This window comes from Podarcis erhardii (genome assembly GCF_964252035.2).
Source record: "Podarcis erhardii genome assembly, chromosome: 6".
Classification (NCBI taxonomy): domain Eukaryota; kingdom Metazoa; phylum Chordata; class Lepidosauria; order Squamata; family Lacertidae; genus Podarcis; species Podarcis erhardii.
In genome coordinates this window covers 74,106,115-74,124,885 of record NC_138510.1, presented here as the reverse complement: position 1 = coordinate 74,124,885, position 18,771 = coordinate 74,106,115, and the positions used below count along the sequence as shown (strand labels likewise).

The 18,771-nt window shown below is 43.6% G+C and overlaps 1 protein-coding gene and 1 long non-coding RNA gene across 14 annotated transcripts in view; one reads left to right on the top strand and one right to left on the bottom strand.

Moving 5' to 3' along the window:
- BRDT (bromodomain testis associated) overlaps positions 1-18,771 on the bottom strand; it is a 63,658-nt gene that overhangs the window by 33,510 nt on the left and 11,377 nt on the right. For 9 of the 12 annotated variants that reach the window (XM_081865770.1, XM_081865776.1, XM_081865774.1 and 6 more), the window contains one exon: positions 3,957-4,203. In XM_081865770.1, coding sequence (XP_081721896.1) covers positions 3,957-4,203 — 247 coding nt within the window. Of the gene's footprint in view, positions 1-3,956; positions 4,204-6,635; positions 6,778-18,409; positions 18,489-18,771 lie in introns of those variants that run through there. The other 3 variants (XM_081865779.1, XM_081865781.1, XM_081865777.1) reach the window with 2 other exon arrangements.
- On the top strand, positions 9,256-11,157 carry LOC309344066. 2 transcript variants are annotated; one of them, XR_014157596.1, is made up of 2 exons: positions 9,256-9,520; positions 10,644-11,157. It is a non-coding gene; the product is annotated as an uncharacterized lncRNA (long non-coding RNA). The 2 variants fall into 2 exon arrangements; XR_014157597.1 differs by lacking the exon at positions 9,256-9,520 and adding an exon at positions 10,161-10,334.

Here is an 18,771-nt window from a genome sequence, read left to right as displayed (position 1 = left end):
ATTTAAAATCTATCTTAAAAATTGTTGTAAAATTTCGGAATGTTAAGATGTCAAGGGATTGGATACAAAGAATTACAGCTATAAATTGAAATTTATAAAATAGAATTTTTTTTAAAGAGAATTAAATATAAAAATGGGATGAAGAATTGCTAAAAATTTTAAAATATGGATGCAGGGAAGGGGAGGTTTGGGGAAGTCGTGTTATGTTTATTTGTTTTTTGTTTATGTTGTAAAATCAATAAAAATTATTTAAAAAAAAAAAAAACAGAGGTTTTGTTCAGAGACAATGTATTTTAATTTGATTGATTGGCTAGGGGGCCAAGAAGGTTGAAGAGTAAAATTTGTGAATGTTTTGATAAATTGATTGATAGCACTAATTATAGTATAGGGGAACTTAAGAGGGCAAGGCCATATATAATATAGTCACATTACCCTATTTTTCGCCCTATAGGACGCACTTTTTCCCCTCCAAAAATGAAGGGGAAATCTGTGTGCGTCCTATGGGGCGAATACAGGCTTTCCCTGAAGCTTGGAGAGCGAGAGGGGTCGGTACGCACCGACCCCTCTCGCTCTTCAGGCTTCAGGAAGCTATCAGCAAGCCTGGGGAGCCCGCGGGAGTTCCTGCAGGGCTCCCTAGGCTGCGGATAGCAGCCTGCTGCTGGGCGCCCTGAAGCAGAGCGCCCCGCACGCTGGGCAGACATCCGCAGCCTGGGGAGCCCTGCGGGAGTTCTCGCAGGGCTCCCCACGTTGCGGATAGCAGCCTGCCGCCCGACGTGTGGGGTGCCCTGAAGCAGAGCGCCCCTCGCGCCAGGCAGACATCGGCCAGCCCCACAAGCTCGGGGGAAAGCGGGGAGGTGCAGCGCCGCCATCCCACTGTTCCCTGACCTGGTTTTGGGGGGGAAATAAAGGGGAAATTTTTCCTTTATTTCCCCCCCCCAAAAAAATTAGGTGCGTCCTATGGGATGGAGCGTCCTATGGGACGAAAAATATGGTAATTATTTTACAAGTATGAATTATGGATTTGTGTTTAAGGGAGAAGACTTACTCTTCATTATGAAGAAGTTCTTAGAGATTTCATTTTTTTTCATTTTATATAGCAAATGCTGAAAAAATAATTGCCATCAAATAGAATAAATACTACATAGCTGTAATTATTTTGTTGCTTCTCCACATTGAACTAGGGTGTTTTCACACATTGCTGCAGACCATTTCCATAGCTGTCAAGCGTCCCTTATTTGGCGGGACAGTCCCTTATCCCAGCGCCATGTCCCGCTGCTGTCCCTTATTGATGATGTCCCTTAAATAAGCTACTGAAGGTAATGGGGCCCTTTCTATGTCCAGCTATGCTTTGTCAACAACAAATTGTTGCTGTTTATTTGTGTTGAATATATGCTATATGGTCATTTATGGACCTAATAGGTATCTAAAGCCATTTGCACGCAACAAAATATGTATTTTATCAAAGTAATTGTTTATCCCTTATTTTGGCTGCTGATCCCTTATTTTCAAGGCTGCTGGTCCCTTATTTTCAGATCTAAGTTGACAGCTATGACCATTTCCTACATATACAATGTATGTGACTTTCTTTTAGCATGACAATTTCCAGCCAATTTGCTTCAATCTTATTGACAGTAGTGTCTTATTCTTTATCAGATGTAATTATTTATAATTCATAGTGATATGTTCTAATAGTTGGTGCCTTGCGGCATTAAGATTCTATTATTGTACATTATATACCGCAGTGTGTTTGTATTTAGAAATACACAACAGCTGCATTCCTAAGAGCATCTCACCATCTATGGTTGCTCTCGTTTTTATTGACACTTTTAAAAACTATATTAACTATATTAACAAGGAGTGTGCTCATGCTCATGAAGAAACACCCTCCTCTTAAATCACTTGAGTAGCAATTCAAAAACCCAATCCACCATGCCAAGTGAGATGGATACAGAAAAAACTCCTTTCACCCAGCCCAAAACCTTTCCACTGTGCTCCATCCATGGAGTGATCTTTCATCTGGTGCTGAGCTCCCTGAGCTCTGGAGGGATTCCCACTGGACAACGGCTCACAGGAAGCCCCAAAAATGGGACTTCAGAGGAGCCAGCCCAGAATCCACTGGATTTCAGACCAACCCTGCTGATGGCATTGGGTCCAATCTGCTGGGTGTAACATCACAAAAGCAGTCAAATACAACATTTCCTGTTTGCTGAGAGTAGACACACAGGGGAATGTTGATCCAGCCAGGAGGACTTCCTGTCACACCTGGTCTGGAGCATCCTCCCCCTGCGTGTGGTCAGGTGAGACCCTGGCAAATCCTATGAAGGGGCTGGTCACGCAGCCATCTTCCCTTTCCTCCATTTTTCTCTTGATCTATCTTGATGTCTTTTGCTGTCTGCTGCATGTCCAGCAGCACATGGGCTCAGTCCCCATATGAGATTAACCCACATGCTCTTCTGTAACTACAAGCTGAAGCCTGCCCTTCAGGGAACCTACTGTGAACTGAATGAGAATAAACTCCTTATTACTTTTAAGAGAAGACTGTTGTGTCTTTATTCTTTTTAAGAGGGATAAAAGGGGAATTTACCAGGAACAAATCCAATCTAGACATGCCAGACTGGTTTGCTTAACTCAGGGAATGTGCTCTGCTACCAGCTCACTAGCGTGAGTGAGGAAGGATAATATTGAATCAATATATCCTCTCCTACTGTTCACAACATTCCCACACAATCGAGACTGGTGCAGTGCTGAGCAGGGCTATGCCTATCCCATAGCTGTCAACCGTCCCTTATTTGGCGGGAAACTCCCTTATCCCAGCGCCGTGTCCCGCTGCTGTCCCTTATTGATGATGTCCCTTAAATTTCCTGGGTTTCAAAGGAAGCAGCTCCTCTCCCTCCCTCCCTGCCGGCCAGGGAGGAGGGAGGCTCCAACTGTGTTGCTTGGCTGCATTGCTCACCCAATAAGGAGTCTAAGAATGACTGGGGGGTGGAGCTTGCATGCCTTGTGCCGATCAAATCAGCCACATTGCCTTGGGACTCGCCTTTGCTCAGCGCTTCCCAGTGGAGAGGTGATGGTGGTTTTCCTTGCTGCATCCCCTTTGCCGGGTTGCTGCGCTGTGGGAACCACCGCTTGAGGCTTCATTTGGCTGCTGGCTGGGCTTTCTGCCTTTGCTTGGAGGGGCTCAGAAGCTGAACATACCTGTGCTTGGAAAATCCCTTATTTTGGCTGCTGATCCCTTATTTTCGAGGCTGCTGGTCCCTTATTTTCAAATCCGTAAGTTGACAGCTATGGCCTTTCCCCACCTTTCCCCCGGCTGATGTGAGCAACAGTGGCTATACCACTTTGTCCCATGGCACCCCATTGCTGCCTGGTCAGGGATAAGATTGCTCTGTTATGCAGGAACACCTGCTTCAGTTTGCCATATGTGATAACAGCAAGAGAGAGGAAGTTCAAGAATTTGCCACAGATAATGGGATGCGGGTGGCGCTGTGGGTTAAACCACAGAGCCTAGGACTTGCCGATCAGAAGGTTGGCGGTTTGAATCCCCACAACGGAGTGAGCTCCCGTTGCTCGGTCCCTGCTCCTGCCAACCTAGCAGTTTGAAATCACGTCAAAGTGCAAGTAGATAAATAGGTACCGCTCTGGCAGGAAGGTAAACGACGTTTCCGTGTGCTGTTCTGGTTCACCAGAAGCGGCTTAGTCATGCTGGCCACATGACCCGGAAACTGTCTGCAGACAAATGCTGGCTCCCTCGGCTTATAGAGCGAGATGAGCGTGCAACCCCAGAGTCGGTCATGACTGGACCTAATGGTCAGAGGTCCCTTTACCTTTAAGGCTAATGTCCTTGCAGCACCAGAGTTTCTCACTGAAAGATGAGCTGCAAGTTCAGACATGTCTACCCCTGTGTCTTCCTTAACTATTCATATTTCTGTTTAAGATAAAGTACAGTAAACTCCTACCGGGAGGTTTAGGCCTGCAGCGTCTACCGGCTGGTGAAACGGCCAGGAGAAGTTATGTCTCCACATCGCTCTCATGAGCACCCTCTGCAAATACTGAAGCTGATTTGTCAAGCGGCCCGTTCCTTGGGCATTGATGTATTCTGGAGGGGGAGGGTTGACAATTGTCGTATGCTGCTGACCTGGGGCAGTCATGTTGATCTCTAAGGCGTATCTGTTGCCTTGTAGGTCAACCTCCCTGTCAGAGAATCTGCAAGAAAAGTGATCCACGGCATGTGAATTGATTCATTATTTTGTCTTTACTTCCTTCTGCAGGGCCTGTAAGACTGAGCTATTCCGCCTGGCTTTCAATTTGAACTTAGCCTGATCTTTTATTCCCCTTCCCTCCCCTTTTTATGAAGATTACCCACTCTGGGATCCCACAGCTAATTCTCCCCTGGTCTCCTCGCTGGCCCAAACAGGACTAATTTAGCCAGCTAGCCCTGGTGATCACCAAATGTTTATTGGATGGATTTCCCCCCTAAATTGATTTTTGAATTCTGAATTTATTGTTATTCACATTTTATACTGTATTTTATGCTGTTTTTCATTGCATCAATTACCGAATTTTTCACCCCATAGGGCGCACCGGCCCATACGGCGCACCTAGTTTTTTGGGGGGGAAATAAAGAAAAAAAATTTATTTCCCCCCCCCAGGTGCAGGGCTGGGGCGGGGGAAGCCCGAGCTTCCCCCGACCCCAGCCCCCAGAACAGGCTGCTATCCGCAAGCCATGGGAGAGCTGCGTGACTTCGCGCAGGTCTCCCACGGCTAGCGGAGAGCTGCGCAAAGCCTGAAGCCTGGGGTGTGCTGAGCTTAGCGTGCCCCAGGCTTCGGGGTGCAGGCAAGTTCTCTGCTAGCTGTGGGAGAGCTGCGCGAAGTCACGCAGCTCTCCCACGGCATGCGGATAGCTTGAAGCCTGGAGAGCGAGAGGGGTCAGTGCGCACCGACCCCCCTTGCTCTCCAGGCTTCAGCGAAAGCCTGCATTCACCCCATAGGACGCACACACATTTCCCCTTCATTTTTGGAGGGGAAAAAGTGCATCCTATAGGGCAAAAAATATGGTAAGTGTTTTAAATTTGTTGTTATCCCCCTTGAGCCCGGTTTTCTGAACCGGGAAGGGTGGGGTATAAATAAAAATTTATTATTATTATTATAGATAATGTGGAAAGCCTCAAAAAGGCACCAAAGGCACACGATTCGTGCATGAATCAATAGCAAAACCCATTTATGGATGGCAAAACTAGGGTGAGGGATACCTGGAGTAGCAATCCCTCTTATGGTCAACTTGGGGGATGTCGGGGGAGGGGAAAGAAACCTACTGCATGTGTAGCTCTTTGTACTGCATTTTTAAAAATCTCACTTTTCAGCCAAAAGGCTCACAGAGCAGTTTACAATGATCAATAATAAGATGCCCTCAGGCTTACCGTCTAAAATACACGATACAAAAAGAAGAGGAAAAGGAGGGGATGGTGGCGGGGAGGAAAAAAGTATAGTCAAGCACTAGTTCTTAGTTGCAAGCTTCTTACAAGCATGTTTTCTACCAGGGGGGACACAAACAAGATATTTGCAGCTTCTTCTTCATTAATGGAGGGGACCAGGTTGATCTACCCATTGCCATGATGCTTGCGGAGCAGAGAGCACCTTCCAGCAGTTCTTTGGTCCCCTGGCCAATGGGAGAGGGCAGAGTGCACTGCCCATTGGTAGATGCACAAGAAGCAGGAAGGGGTGTGGGATTTGGGGGTACCCATCTAAAGCAATTCAAACACTAGGAAGGAAATTAGCCTCATTATCAGCTAGTCAGGATGCCTCTCTGGTAGGACTCGCCAAAGTGTAATACAGTGGTACCTCGGGTTACAGACGCTTCAGGTTACATACGCTTCAGGTTACAGACTCTGCTAACCCAGAAATAGTACCTCGGGTTAAGAACTTCACTTCAGGATGAGAACAGAAATCACACGGCGGTGGCGCAGCAGCGGGAGGCCCCATTAGCTAAAGTGGTGCTTCAGGTTAAGAACAGTTTCAGGTTCAGAACGGACCTCCAGAACAAATTAAGTACTTAACCCGAGGTACCACTGTATTTGTATCTATCCGTCCCAGGATTCTGACAGACACATCCATGAGATTATCCCATTCATATCCCCATTTTTTAAATTTTTTGGTATATATATATAAAAGTGTCTCTAGGACAGTGAACCACTAACAGCCCAAGTTTGACTGCTGATGCCTACATCCTTCTCAAGAGCTTAGCAAAGCTGCATCACAGAAAAGCCATTCTGAATGAGGACAACACAGAATCAGAATTATTTTATTTGTTACAACCAAACTCAAGACATGGACACGTTCGCAAGTCACTCTCATGTTCAAGATAAAACGTCACCCAAATTCAGGAGGGGGAAAAAGTAAGGGCACATAAACTTATGGCTCGCCACTCAGAAGATGCCAAGGAAATAGGAACTCCTGCATAAAGTGAGGAGCTGTGATCCCACCACCTACCTCTCCCCCAGCATAAACCAACAATATCGGCATGGATCCACCAACATACAAAGGGATATCATCAGCCAGTTTCCAGAGGTAGCATGTGTTTGAATGCAAGATGATGGATGACAAAACTGTGGGGGACAGCTATTGCTTTCATGCCATACCTGGTGTCCCTTGGCTTGTCGTTCTAGGAAAGGGGTTATTTAAAAAGCCAGTTTATTTTCTAAGAGTCAGAAGAGGCCATTTCATATATCCACACCCTGAATCATGCAGATTCCTCGCTATTTGTCCAGGACTCTCAACTGTCTTCCTAACTGTCATAGAATCTTTAATCCTGGATGAACTTGTCAAGTCTGCTTCAGAACTGCCATGCATCTAGTTTTTCCGAGAAGCTAGGGCAAGATACTGCCACAGAAACTAAGTAGCTGGAGACACTTCTTGAAGATGAGCAAAAGAGGTCACATAAAAAGAGGGTATAGATATTCAAACCAATAGTGATGTATGGAAGTGAGAGCTGGACCATAAAGAAGGCTGATCGCTGAAGAATTGATGCTTTTGAATTATGGTGGTGGAGGAGACTCTTGAGAGTCCCATGGACTGCAAGAAGATCAAACCTATCCACTCTTAAGGAAATCAGCCCTGAGTGCTCACTGGAAGGACACCTCATGAGAAGAGAAGACTCCCTGGAAAAGACCCTGATGCTGGGAAAGATTGAGGGCACAAGGAGAAGGGGACGGCAGAGGATGAGATAGTCAGACAGTGTTCTCAAAGCTACCAGCATGAGTTTGACCAAACTGCGGGAGGCAGTGGAAGACAAGAGTGCCTGGCGTGCTCTGGTCCATGGGGTCACAAAGAGTTGGACATGACTAAACGACTAAACAACAACAACAACAACAACAACAACAACAACAGATACTCAAATCAGGATCTGTGCCTCTGCAGAGGATATTGGACTTCCACCTCTTCTCAACCCCAGCTATGGGTGCCCATTCCTGATATACTGTAAATAGATAGATAGATAGATAGATAGATAGATAGATAGATAGATAGATAGATAGATATGGATTGTAGAAAGCCCAAATTAATTGCAACTTCAACTCTGTACACAACTGAGTTTTTGTCAGCCAATTTGTCAAGCCATCTGGATATGGATTCAGAGCCTGCCATAAGCCAATCACTCAGGAGGTACAGCAGAGAAACAAAGTACTGGGAGGAAAAATTGAGCTTGTAATTAAGCGAGGATTAAGAGGTTCTAAGAAACGTAATAGAATTTTATTCAAAGCAACTGTTAATTAAGGTACTAGCACACTAGGGGAATCTAGGTTCAACACAGCTATTGCAACAAGGAGTCATACAACAGACTTAATTCATATATAGATGGGCAGGTGCCTGCATACCATTTGGTTGGGGGGGGACGTCTTTGTTGTACTACAACAACCTTCAAAATAGTTGCTGTTTTTGAGACAATATTGTGAATAATTTCCAGTCTGATGTAGAGCATTGGGTCAGTTGCGCTTTAACCAAACAGTTGCACGGTTCTCCTGGCTACAAAGCCACTACTCCTTTCTCTTAGTATTTTGGCGCAGTACGCTCCCAATTTCCTAGCTGGCTTAACCAGTGCTCCTGACTTTTAAGAAGTCTCGCCAGTCCTCGGAATAAAATTCAAGGTTTTGTGTCATTCAAGAGCAGAACTTAACACTGCATGCATCACACACAAAAACGTGGGCAACAAACCTTAAAGTTGCTCACCTAGAAAACCCAACCTCTTGTGCATTAAACTGCACTGGAATCTTTTTGATGAAGGGAAAGACAAAATTGTAAGACAAGCAATTTGGTCATTCTTTCCCTCCATCTCTATGATGTGGCCAGGTATTTCAAGATTTCCTATTGTTGAGCAGAAGCTGAGTAAGAAGACACCAAGCCAAGGTTCTCAACAGCAAGCTGCCAACTGTACCCCTTCTTGGGTGCACTTGTAGAGGAAAAGTCAACCGAGAAAAATGTGCCTCCTTATGCAATGTTATGTACTGAAGTTCTCACCCTGGGCCAGCAGGGGGAATACTGTAGATAGTTTTCACTCAGGTCCACATATGCAAATAGATAGATAGATAGATAGATAGATTCTTTATTGTCATTACACAAGTGCAACATTGCACAAGTGCAACGAAATTGGATGCCATCCCTTAAAAACAACAAAAGCAAAACAACAACAACAACCAAACAAACCACATTCCAGCCACACCCACACCCACACCCATCAAACTCCCAGGTCACACTATCGAGTTACTGCATTTAAGAAGGCCACAGCTCTTGGATAGAAACTATTTTTCAGTCTATTTGTCCTTGACTTGATGTTTCTGTATCTCCTGCCAGAAGGCAGTAGTACAAACAGACTGTGTCCCGGGTGAGATGCATCCTGCAGGATATTGTTTGCTTTCCTAAGACAACGGGAACCGTACAGTTCTTCCAAAGATGGGAGGGGATGACCAATAATCCTTTGGGCTGTGGTTATGACCTTCTGGAGCACCTTCCTCTTCCTAGCTGTACAGCTGGAGAACCAGGCACAAATACAGTATGTGAGAATGCTCTCTATGGAGCCTCGGTAGAAGGACACCAGCAGTCTCTCACTCAGATTGTTCTTCTTTAAAAGTCTTCTTTAAAATAAGGGATTGAAAGTGACGTTCAGTGATTGGATAGTTACAGAAAATGGTTACTTTTGCGTTCTAGTGGAGCTTTATATAAGCAGACTGGCTGAACCGTTTCAGTTCAGTTCTGGCCTGGCCTGTGAATAAACAAGAGCTGTTTGAAGAATCGCTGTGTCGTCTGATATGTTCACCCACAACTTAACACGCAACACAGTCTGTCAACAACTACAAGTCCCACAATTCCTGCTGATATTTCCTATGCACAAGCAGGAGGAGCCAACAGGGTGTGGCTTCTAACCCAGAAGCAGAGAGGGACCAACCACCATAACAAGCAGGGTCATAGATATCTCTGGGACATTGGGAGCTAGCCTGTGCTTCTGATGAGATGTACAGCCCCACCCCCCAAAGTAAGGTGAGTATATTGAGTTAAACCCTTTGCCTCTAGGGTGCATTGACGATCTGGCATTAGCTTCCAGGAGCCAGAGTCTAGACTCTGGGTTTCTCACTTGTCTGTAACAAATACAGACCATGCAGCTGCGCCTGTTTGTAAATATCAACCACCCAAAACCAGAAAGGGACAATATTTTGATTAGAACAAAATATTTGGGGGCGCTGCTGGAAGAGGGGAGGACATTTCACCCAACCCTTTGCCTAAGGGCACAGAGCCTAACATCTAAATCAGGGCAGAGAACCGGTGGCCATCATTTTACATACCCATAACGAAGAGGATGCACCCTGGGAAAAGAGGACATATTGTAACTGTAAATGTGTATATCCTACCTAGTTCAATACAGTTTGTTTTTGTTTGCAAAGACCTATACTTTTGTCAGCTCCTCCTTTTGTCTTTTGCCAGCAAAACTAACTGTGCATCTGATTATTTATGGAACCATCTCATAATTAGGAAATATTTTTCTTTTCGTTATGTCATTCCTAGCAGTGGCAGCCAAGCCAGAAGTCATCATGCACAATTTCTGATTCAGAAGGGAATAAAGAAAGAAAGAAAGAAAGAAAGAAAGAAAGAAAGAAAGAATAAATAAATAAATAAATAAATAAAGTAGTTGGAAATCAGAGCTATAACATGAACCAGCCCAGCAACTTACCTGTAAGGAAGAAGCAGACCTCTGAAGCACAGCAAATCAGAACTCTCCCCTTTGCCTTTTCACTACATGGGATTTAGCCACATCTGCAGTTTGTAATTTCACAATGGCAACACCTGCTCAGGTATTTTCCCATGTTAGTTTGTTTTAGAAAAGAAAAAACCCACCCAGAATAATTAAATAGCATGTTAGTTGTATTTCAGTTTAGCTACATATGGAGTGGTTGTGTGTCTTAATTTCTTTCATGAAGCAAGCAAGTCAGAGAGTAGTGCTTATGGGAAATAAAGGGAGATGTGGAGAGTCTAGCTTGTCCAAACATTACTTCCCCCGATTTACATTAAATCAACGTAAGCATTGATTCCTGTTCCTGTAATAGTGTTATGAGAACGATTATCTAAACTTGTGTGGATGATTATCGAAACTTTTATTGCAGCCTTCTTAGATGCAAGTTTATTCAGCCGTCCATTGAGTTAGATGGCGTTTACTTACAAAAGTAAGTTGTGCATGGAACTGCAGCAGAGAGTTTCTGTTGATGTTATGGGAGCCAAATGAGATCCAACTATTCAGGGTCAAATCCTGCACTGACTTTGCCGAAGAGAAGATGTGAACTGTGCATCTCTGACCAGTGTTAAATATGAAAATGTATTTTATTTGGTTGTTTTTATTGTTGTATGTTATGCATATTGTATGTTATGTTCACATTTAATAAGGGTGGATTTCTGTATTGGGGGGGTGGGGGGTTTATGTTATGTTGTAAATAAAATTTCCAATAAAAAATTATAATAATAAAGAAAATGGAGGATGGAATAATGTCTAGAATGTCATGGAGGAGAGGAAGAAAGGCCTCACAGACGTATGCTTGTGCACTATGATGGGACTCTGGCCATAGCAGTTGCTAAATAATGCTCTTTTATTTATATTTTCAATAAAAGCACCTGCCCACCATTTATTGGAATTTGTCATTGTGTTCCACAGCAATGTTAAAGACAACTGGTTTAATTCAACAGGTAGTTCTCTCTCCCGGCATTTCCCTAAAAAGTCCCTTTTAAAATATAAAGCAAAACTTGTAACCTTACCTTTGAAACAGAGTTATTTTGCTGCCTAGAAAATGCCAGGTGGCTCTAATTAGCACAGCCATAGCATTTTCCAAGGGTGCTACACCTGGTGGCATTAATTCATTCTTATGTGCATGCATGTATTCAGATTGGTAAGTTTGTTAAAAGCCCCTTCTTTGTAAGAAAGGGTTGGGCAAATTCGCTTGGAGACCCTGTAGTCGTGCATGTAAGGTTTCTTTTGGGAGGAGGCTGCCTAAATCTGTAATGATCTGTCCCAGAACTGATCCAACAATGCAATTGCAGTTAGATGGTTATGGGGCCCTCTGCTGTTTTTATGCATTAATGAAACAGCATCAGAAATAAAAGTTCCGTTTTAGTGTCAGTTTGGAGCAAAGGAATGAAACATAAGAGCTGGCTACTTAGACTGCAGTCCTAAATGCACTTACTGTTTCTCCTTTAGCTGTCTTCAATAGGGAGATGTCATGGATCTATTGTTTGGTGTGTTTATATATATATTTTTAAAGGGTTATTGTAATGTTTACAGAAAGGTGATATGCAGGCTGCATACACATTATACGTTTAAAGCACATTTAAAGTGTATTATTTTCCTGAAAGAACTCGGAGCACTGTAGTTTATCCTTCGCAGAGTTGCAACACCCAGCAGTCCTTAACAAACTACAGTGTCTGAATTTGAATTTGAATTTTGAATTTAAGGTGCTACTGGAAGGAATTTTTTTTTTTTTTTTTATTTTGTTTTGACCATGGCAGACCAACACGGCTACCTATCTGTAACTGGAATTCTTTTGAGAGGAAAAAATGTCCTTTGAATGTGCTGTAAAGGTACACAGCCTAGGTTTGTCTGACTTAACTAGGTGGTTGACTTCTGAGTAAATGCCTGTAGGATTGCACTGTTAAACTTGGGGAGTTTTAAATCGTTCCTGTAGGACAGGTGTGGCAGTGCTTTGGCCCATCAGATGTTGCTGGACTACAACTCCCATCCCGCGCCAACCGTTGGCCATGCTTGCTAGGGCTGTTGGGAACTGTAGTTCAGCAATCTTTTGTTGTTGTTGCTGTTTAGTCGTTTAGTCGTGTCCGACTCTTCATGACCCCATGGACCAGAGCACACCAGGCACTCCTGTCTTCCACTGCCTCCTGCAGTTTGGTCAAACTCATGCTGGCAGCTTTGAGAACACTATCCAACCATCTTGTCCTCTGTCATCCCCTTCTCCTTGTGCCCTCCGTCTTTCCCAACATCAGGGTCTTTTCCAGGGAGTCTTCTCTTCTCATGAGGTGGCCAAAGTATTGGAGCCTCAGCTTCATAATCTGTCCTTCCAGTGAGCACTCAGGGCTGATTTCCTTCAGAATGGATAGGTTTGATCTTCTTGCAGTCCATGGGACTCTCAAGAGTCTCCTCCAGCACCATAATTCAAAAGCATCAATTCTTCGGCGATCAGCCTTCTTTATGGTCCAGCTCTCACTTCCATACATCACTACTGGGAAAACCACAGCTTTAACTATACGGACCTTTGTTGGCAAGGTAATGTCTCTGCTTTTTAAGTTGATGTCTAGGTTTGTTCAGCAATCCAAGGAGAGCCAAATGTCCCCACTGCTGCTCTAGGGCATCCTATTACAAGATGGGGATTTGTCTTTTGCAGTTAGGACAGTTTCCATGTTCTGCTGGCAAGTACTTATATTTCAGGGTGGGGAGAGATTTCAGTCCCATTTGGTTTTTAAAAATGCTTATTTTTCCCATCTGGTTGGGAAAGCAGGGTCTGTCAGTGCAAACTTTTTGAAAAGAGATTCATGTGATCCAGAATGATATGCCTGTTTCCATGAATAGATTCCTTGTTGATGTGAATATAAGAGATTGCTGTTTTGTTGTGTCTGTGGTACATTTTCACTCAGAGGAGTGTGATGGTTGATTTATATTCACTGAGCCAGTAATAGATCATAGCCCAATGATTAGTTAAAGTGTTCTACAATGTCATTTTAACCTTTCTGGAATAGTGTTACAAATAGCAATCATGCCATGATAGTTTAGATTTGGTGGAAATAGGAGAGCTATGCTGCGGATGTTTGCTGCAGGACAAAAGTTGCAGGGTGGTGTTACGTCTAAAAATATATATCCTGGGGTCATATGTGTTCTGCTCCTACCAACATAGCTTCATTTAGAAAGCAATACACTCCAGGACTTTGCTCAAACAGGTACAGGGTTTATTTTGGATAACAGGTTATTAATATTTTGGATGAACAAAATGTACAATGCCATAAATCAGAGATGGGGAACCTGTGGTCTTCCAGATGTTGTTGACAGTCAACTCTCACCAGCCCCAAGCCACCATGGCCCAATGGTCAGCGATAGCGGCCATTGAAGTCCAGACTTATTGTTGTCAACTTGCCCTTCCCTCTAAGGTCTCAGGGCGGATTATAACCGTGAAAACACAATGCCATAATGAAGATGCCAGAGACATCTCCTTGGGGAGGGAGTTCCATGACTTAGGGGCTACCACGTCCCTGACCTTCTGAGGTGGAGGAAACAACCAGTAGGGCCCCCTCTGCAATTCTTAACTTCTGAGAGGATTTGTAGGGAAGGAGGAGGAGGCCTGCCAGGTCTTTGGGGTCTGAGTTGTTCAGGGCTTTAAACTAGTGTGAACACCTTAAATTGGGCTACAGGTTCCCCTTATCTCAGCATCAATAATCTGTATAATCAGAGCAGAATGAATACTCTTAGCACAATCCTATACATGTCTAGGGACGCGGGTGGCACTGTGGGTTAAACTACAGAGTCTAGGACTTGTCGATCAGAAGGTCGGCGGTTCGAATCCCCGTGACGGGGTGAGCTCCCGTTGCTCGGTCCCTGCTCCTGCCAACCTAGCAGTTCGAAAGCACATCAAAGTGCAAGTAAATAAATAGGTACCACTTCGGCGGGAAGGTAAACGGCGTTTCCGTTTGCTGCTCCGGTTCGCCAGAAGCGGCTTAGTCATGCTGGCCACATGACCCGGAAGCTGGACACCGGCTCCCTCAGCCAATAAAGCGAGATGAGCGCTGCAACCCCAGAGTCATCCATGACTGGACCTAACGGTCAGGGGTCCCTTTACCTTTATACATGTCTACTCAAATGTTAGTCCTGTTGCATTCAGGAGGGCTTACTCCTATGCAAGGAGACATAGGGTGACAGCTTATGGCTCCCTAAACCTCTCATCCCTTTCATTCCCAGTTATCCACTCTGACACTTCTCCCTCTGCTGCAATTCTCTCCCATCTCTGAGCTAACCGTGGTAACAAGCTACACTCGATCTCTTTCCTCCCATCTCCCAAACAGCTACACTCACATAATGTTTGCTATAGGATTGCAGCCCCAAACTCTGAACTATACGGTAAAGGGTGCATAGATCTAACATAACATAGCCTTTCCTTCTATGACCATGACACCAAGATTATACTATTTGCGAGTAGGCCTGCGAATAGGGCTTTTGAGACTCATTTCATGTCCATTAAGCTTAACTGGAGCTGTGCTATTCTCCTAAGGTTGCAATCCTGCATGTTGTTATTTCAGTGTCAGTTCCATTGAATCTGGAATGTTTCCGTTCTGGGGGAAATGGCAGGAGATTGGACTTCAAGCCAGGACATCCTTGATTGCACATGCTGCCCCAAACTGAATTATCCTACTTGATATGGGTGGGCCTAACTCAGAGGTGACTAACTTGTGGCCTTCTGCCAGATGTTGTTGAACTCCAGCTCCATCAGGGTTGATGGGAGCAGTAATAATAATAATAATAATAATAATAATAATAATAATAATAATAATTTATTATTTATACCCCACCCATCTGGCTGGGTTTCCCCAGCCACTCTGGGTGGCTTCCAACAAAACACTAAAATACAATAACCTATTAAACATTAAAAGCTTCCCTAAACAGGGCTGCCTTTAGATGTCTTCTAAAAGTTTGGTAGTTATTTTTGTCTTTGACATCTGGTGGGAGGGCATTCCACAGGGCGGGTGCCACTACCAAGAAGGCCCTCTGCCTGGTTCCCTGTAAATTGGCTTCTCACAGCGAAGTAACCACCAGAAGGCCCTTGGCGCTGGACCTCAGTGTCCAGGCAGAACGATGGAGGTGGAGACGCTCCTTCAGGTATACTGGACCGAGGCCGTTTAGGGCTTTAAAGGTCAGCACCAACACTTTGAATTGTGCTCAGAAACATACCTTAACAACATTTGGATAGCCATAGATTTGCTGCTGGTGGTCTAAAAGCTAAGTTTGCGGTCAGTTTATGCCTTGTGAGTTTTCTAATATCTAATTGCCTTGCCTGCCATGAGCAACAGCAAGCTAAGGATTCCCAGTGCATCCAGATAGAATAATTTATTCACAGTTTCCAATTTTGTTATGCTAGCAATGCGATCCCATGAAGAGTTAGGTACATATAATACCATAGATCTTGATGGGCTTTGGTATGCCTGAATCTTCATAGGATTGGGCTGGTTCTAGCTTCTTGAAGCAGCTAATCGTATTGCAGCACATAGCTCATTTCAGGACCAAATGAGCACAGCTATTGTATAGACACCCATGGTCTGTTGATGAAAACAGCAGGGATGTGGAAAGAAGATTCAGAATTAGAGTTGCATATCACTGTCGTGGGCTCCAGTCTGAGTTTTCCAGAGAGCATTCAGTAACTACAGAAATGATTCTCAGCTCAGCTGTGTGTCTGCCTTATTCCATACTTGGGTAGGCTTTCAGTGTCAGTTCCACATTTATGTATTCATAAGACATCTTTTTTTATTTGTCTGTGACTTCCGTATGTGTCTTTATTTATTGGGACCTTTTAGCTGGGAGTCCTATTAATAGCCGAAAAGCTGTGAAATGCTTAGCTCTGTTCTATGACATACTCCAGAGTTTTGCAGAAGGAAACTTTTATTAGGAGCACAGTTCCTCCATCAAAAAGTGCAATGTACAAGTTTGTTGTTTTTTACTGGATTATCTTGAAAGATTTATGGTGCATTTGATTTACAAGGTAATGCCGTATAAAATGTTTGTACAGTCCAGTTTGGTGTAAATCTTTACATTCTGGAATGTCAGTTACAGTAGTATCAATTGGCATATAGTCCATGAAAAGTTTGACAATTCTTGGTGTTGTGCTGTGTGTAGTAAGCTAGGATGTTTATGTAGGATTGCCAAAAATCAGAGGCTAAGATACCGATCCGTTTACAAACAATTTTTGTGTTAACAATAGCTTTGAAATTCGATGATCAGCTACATTTACAAGTTTGTACATTGTTGGTTGCTTCTTAATTATTTCCTAAATAAGGTCACTGAAAATGAAACTTTTAGTAACTGAGAGTGGTAAAAGGTAAAGGGACCCCTGACCATTAGGTCCAGTCGTGGCCGACTCTGGGGTTGCAGTGCTCATCTCACTTTACTGGCTGAGGGAGCCAGCGTACAGCTTCTGGGTCATGTGGCCAGCATGACTAAGCCGCTTCTGGCGAACCAGAACAGCGCATGGAAACGCCGTTTACCTTCCCGCCAGAGCGGTACCTATTTATCTACTTGCACTTTGACGTGCTTTCGAACTGCTAGGTTGGTAGGAGCAGGGACCGAGCAATGGGAGCTCACCCCGTTGCGGGGATTTGAACCACCGACCTTCTGATCAGCAAGCCCTAGGCTCTCTGGTTTAACCCACAGCGCCACCCGCGTCCCAACTGAGAGTGGTAGATCCAAGCAAAAATTCACCACCTGAAGCATTTCAAAACCTGAGATGTTAAATGAAAGCAAATGGTCTCTGCACAATCTTTGCTTCTCTGAAAACAGTAGAAGCCTTGCAAGAAGTTATTTGTTGACCACTTAAAGCACATTAACCCTAATTTAATATAGCACATGCTAATATGTTCCTTAACTGTGTTTTTCTCTCTGCCCTCTCTCTCACTAACATTATTCATTTTTTAGCTATTAACATTCTTTGTTTCTTGATTGTCAGTTGCTATTTATTTGTTTTATTTAGGCATTTCCTGGTTATTGTCATCCCTCCAGCTGATTTCTGCCTTTGCAAAGGTTTGCTTGAAATGAATGCGCTTTTTTGTGTTTGTAATGCAACTTGCAGCTTTTAGCCAGTAGATGTCAGCTCACTACTGGATTTCACTTATTTTGAAGCTATTAAAACAAGTGAATCGGGAAACCCATTTTTAGGGAAGGGAAATACAGTGGTACCTTGGTTCCCAAAGTTAATCAGTTCCAGATGTCTGTTCCAAAACCAAAGTGTTCTAGAACCAAGGCACGCTTTCCCATAGAAAGTAATGCACAATGGATTAATCCATTCCAGACTTTTAAAAACAACCCCTAAAACAGCAATTTAACATGAATTTTACTATCTAACGAGACCATTGATCCATAAAATGAAAGCAATAATCAATGTACTGTACTATAAAATAAATAAGACAGTATTGTAGATGATAAAAATTAAAATTAATTTTTTTCCTTATGTGCACTGATGATAGTCATTAGTTGGGGGGCTTTTATCCATTTCTGCAGCCACAAAGTCAATCAGTAGCTGAACAGGGTTCCACAGTCACAAAAACAAGTCACAAAAACGAAGTCGCAAGCCACAGTCACAAAAATGGAGTTGCAAGCCATAGTCATAAGCCAGTCCCATAAAACGAAGAACAAGTCACAGTCGAAACGAAAAAGCCACACAAACAAAAACTCAAAAAAATAGCAAAAACAAAAGCACCAAATATCACCACTGTGTTGCATGGGTGCTTGGGACTCAACAGCCGACAGACTCAACAGGAAGCCTCTGATTACCAGTGGGAGACTCAGTTTACAAACGGAACACACACAACAGGAAGCGGAACTTATTCACAAACCAGAACACCTAGCCCAGTCCAAATTGGATTTCCCCCCTGTCCCCAGTGGCTGTTTATGGACATGAAAAAAGACACTGGGAGTTCCAAGTCTTGCATTCACTCAGCTTTGTTCCATGTAAACTGTGTGCGGGTGACTGATATAGAGACAGTCAATACATGAAGATGGGGAATGAGATTGCATTGGCCCCTTCCCAAACGCCATGCGTAGATGAGCTTTTCTGCACAGAGCCAATCCAGGGGCAAGTTGCATGCATGGAAGACCCGGTGCCAGGAAAACAGTCGCACCTACCTGTAGAGCAGAGCTCAGTGTAGCTGAAAGGCATCCTGGCTTGGAACCTGCATGTGTCCCAGTGTCGGCCTTACAATTTCTTTTTTATATATATAAAAAAATACATTTTAATATTCAGTTTTATGTTTTACAATTTAGAATACTCATTTAAGCATCCTTAAAATATCAATGACATCCCTTCTTCTCTTTCCATGGTTCATTTTGCATATCATAAATCCCTGCACATTTTACAAAAACTAAAGCATTCCATATTTCATTATTACATCCATCAAGACTTATTTACGCTGTTGAATTTATCTTAATGCTGCCAACGTTTTCAAGTGGACACAATTTCCCCCCATATATTCAATAAACGTTTTCCA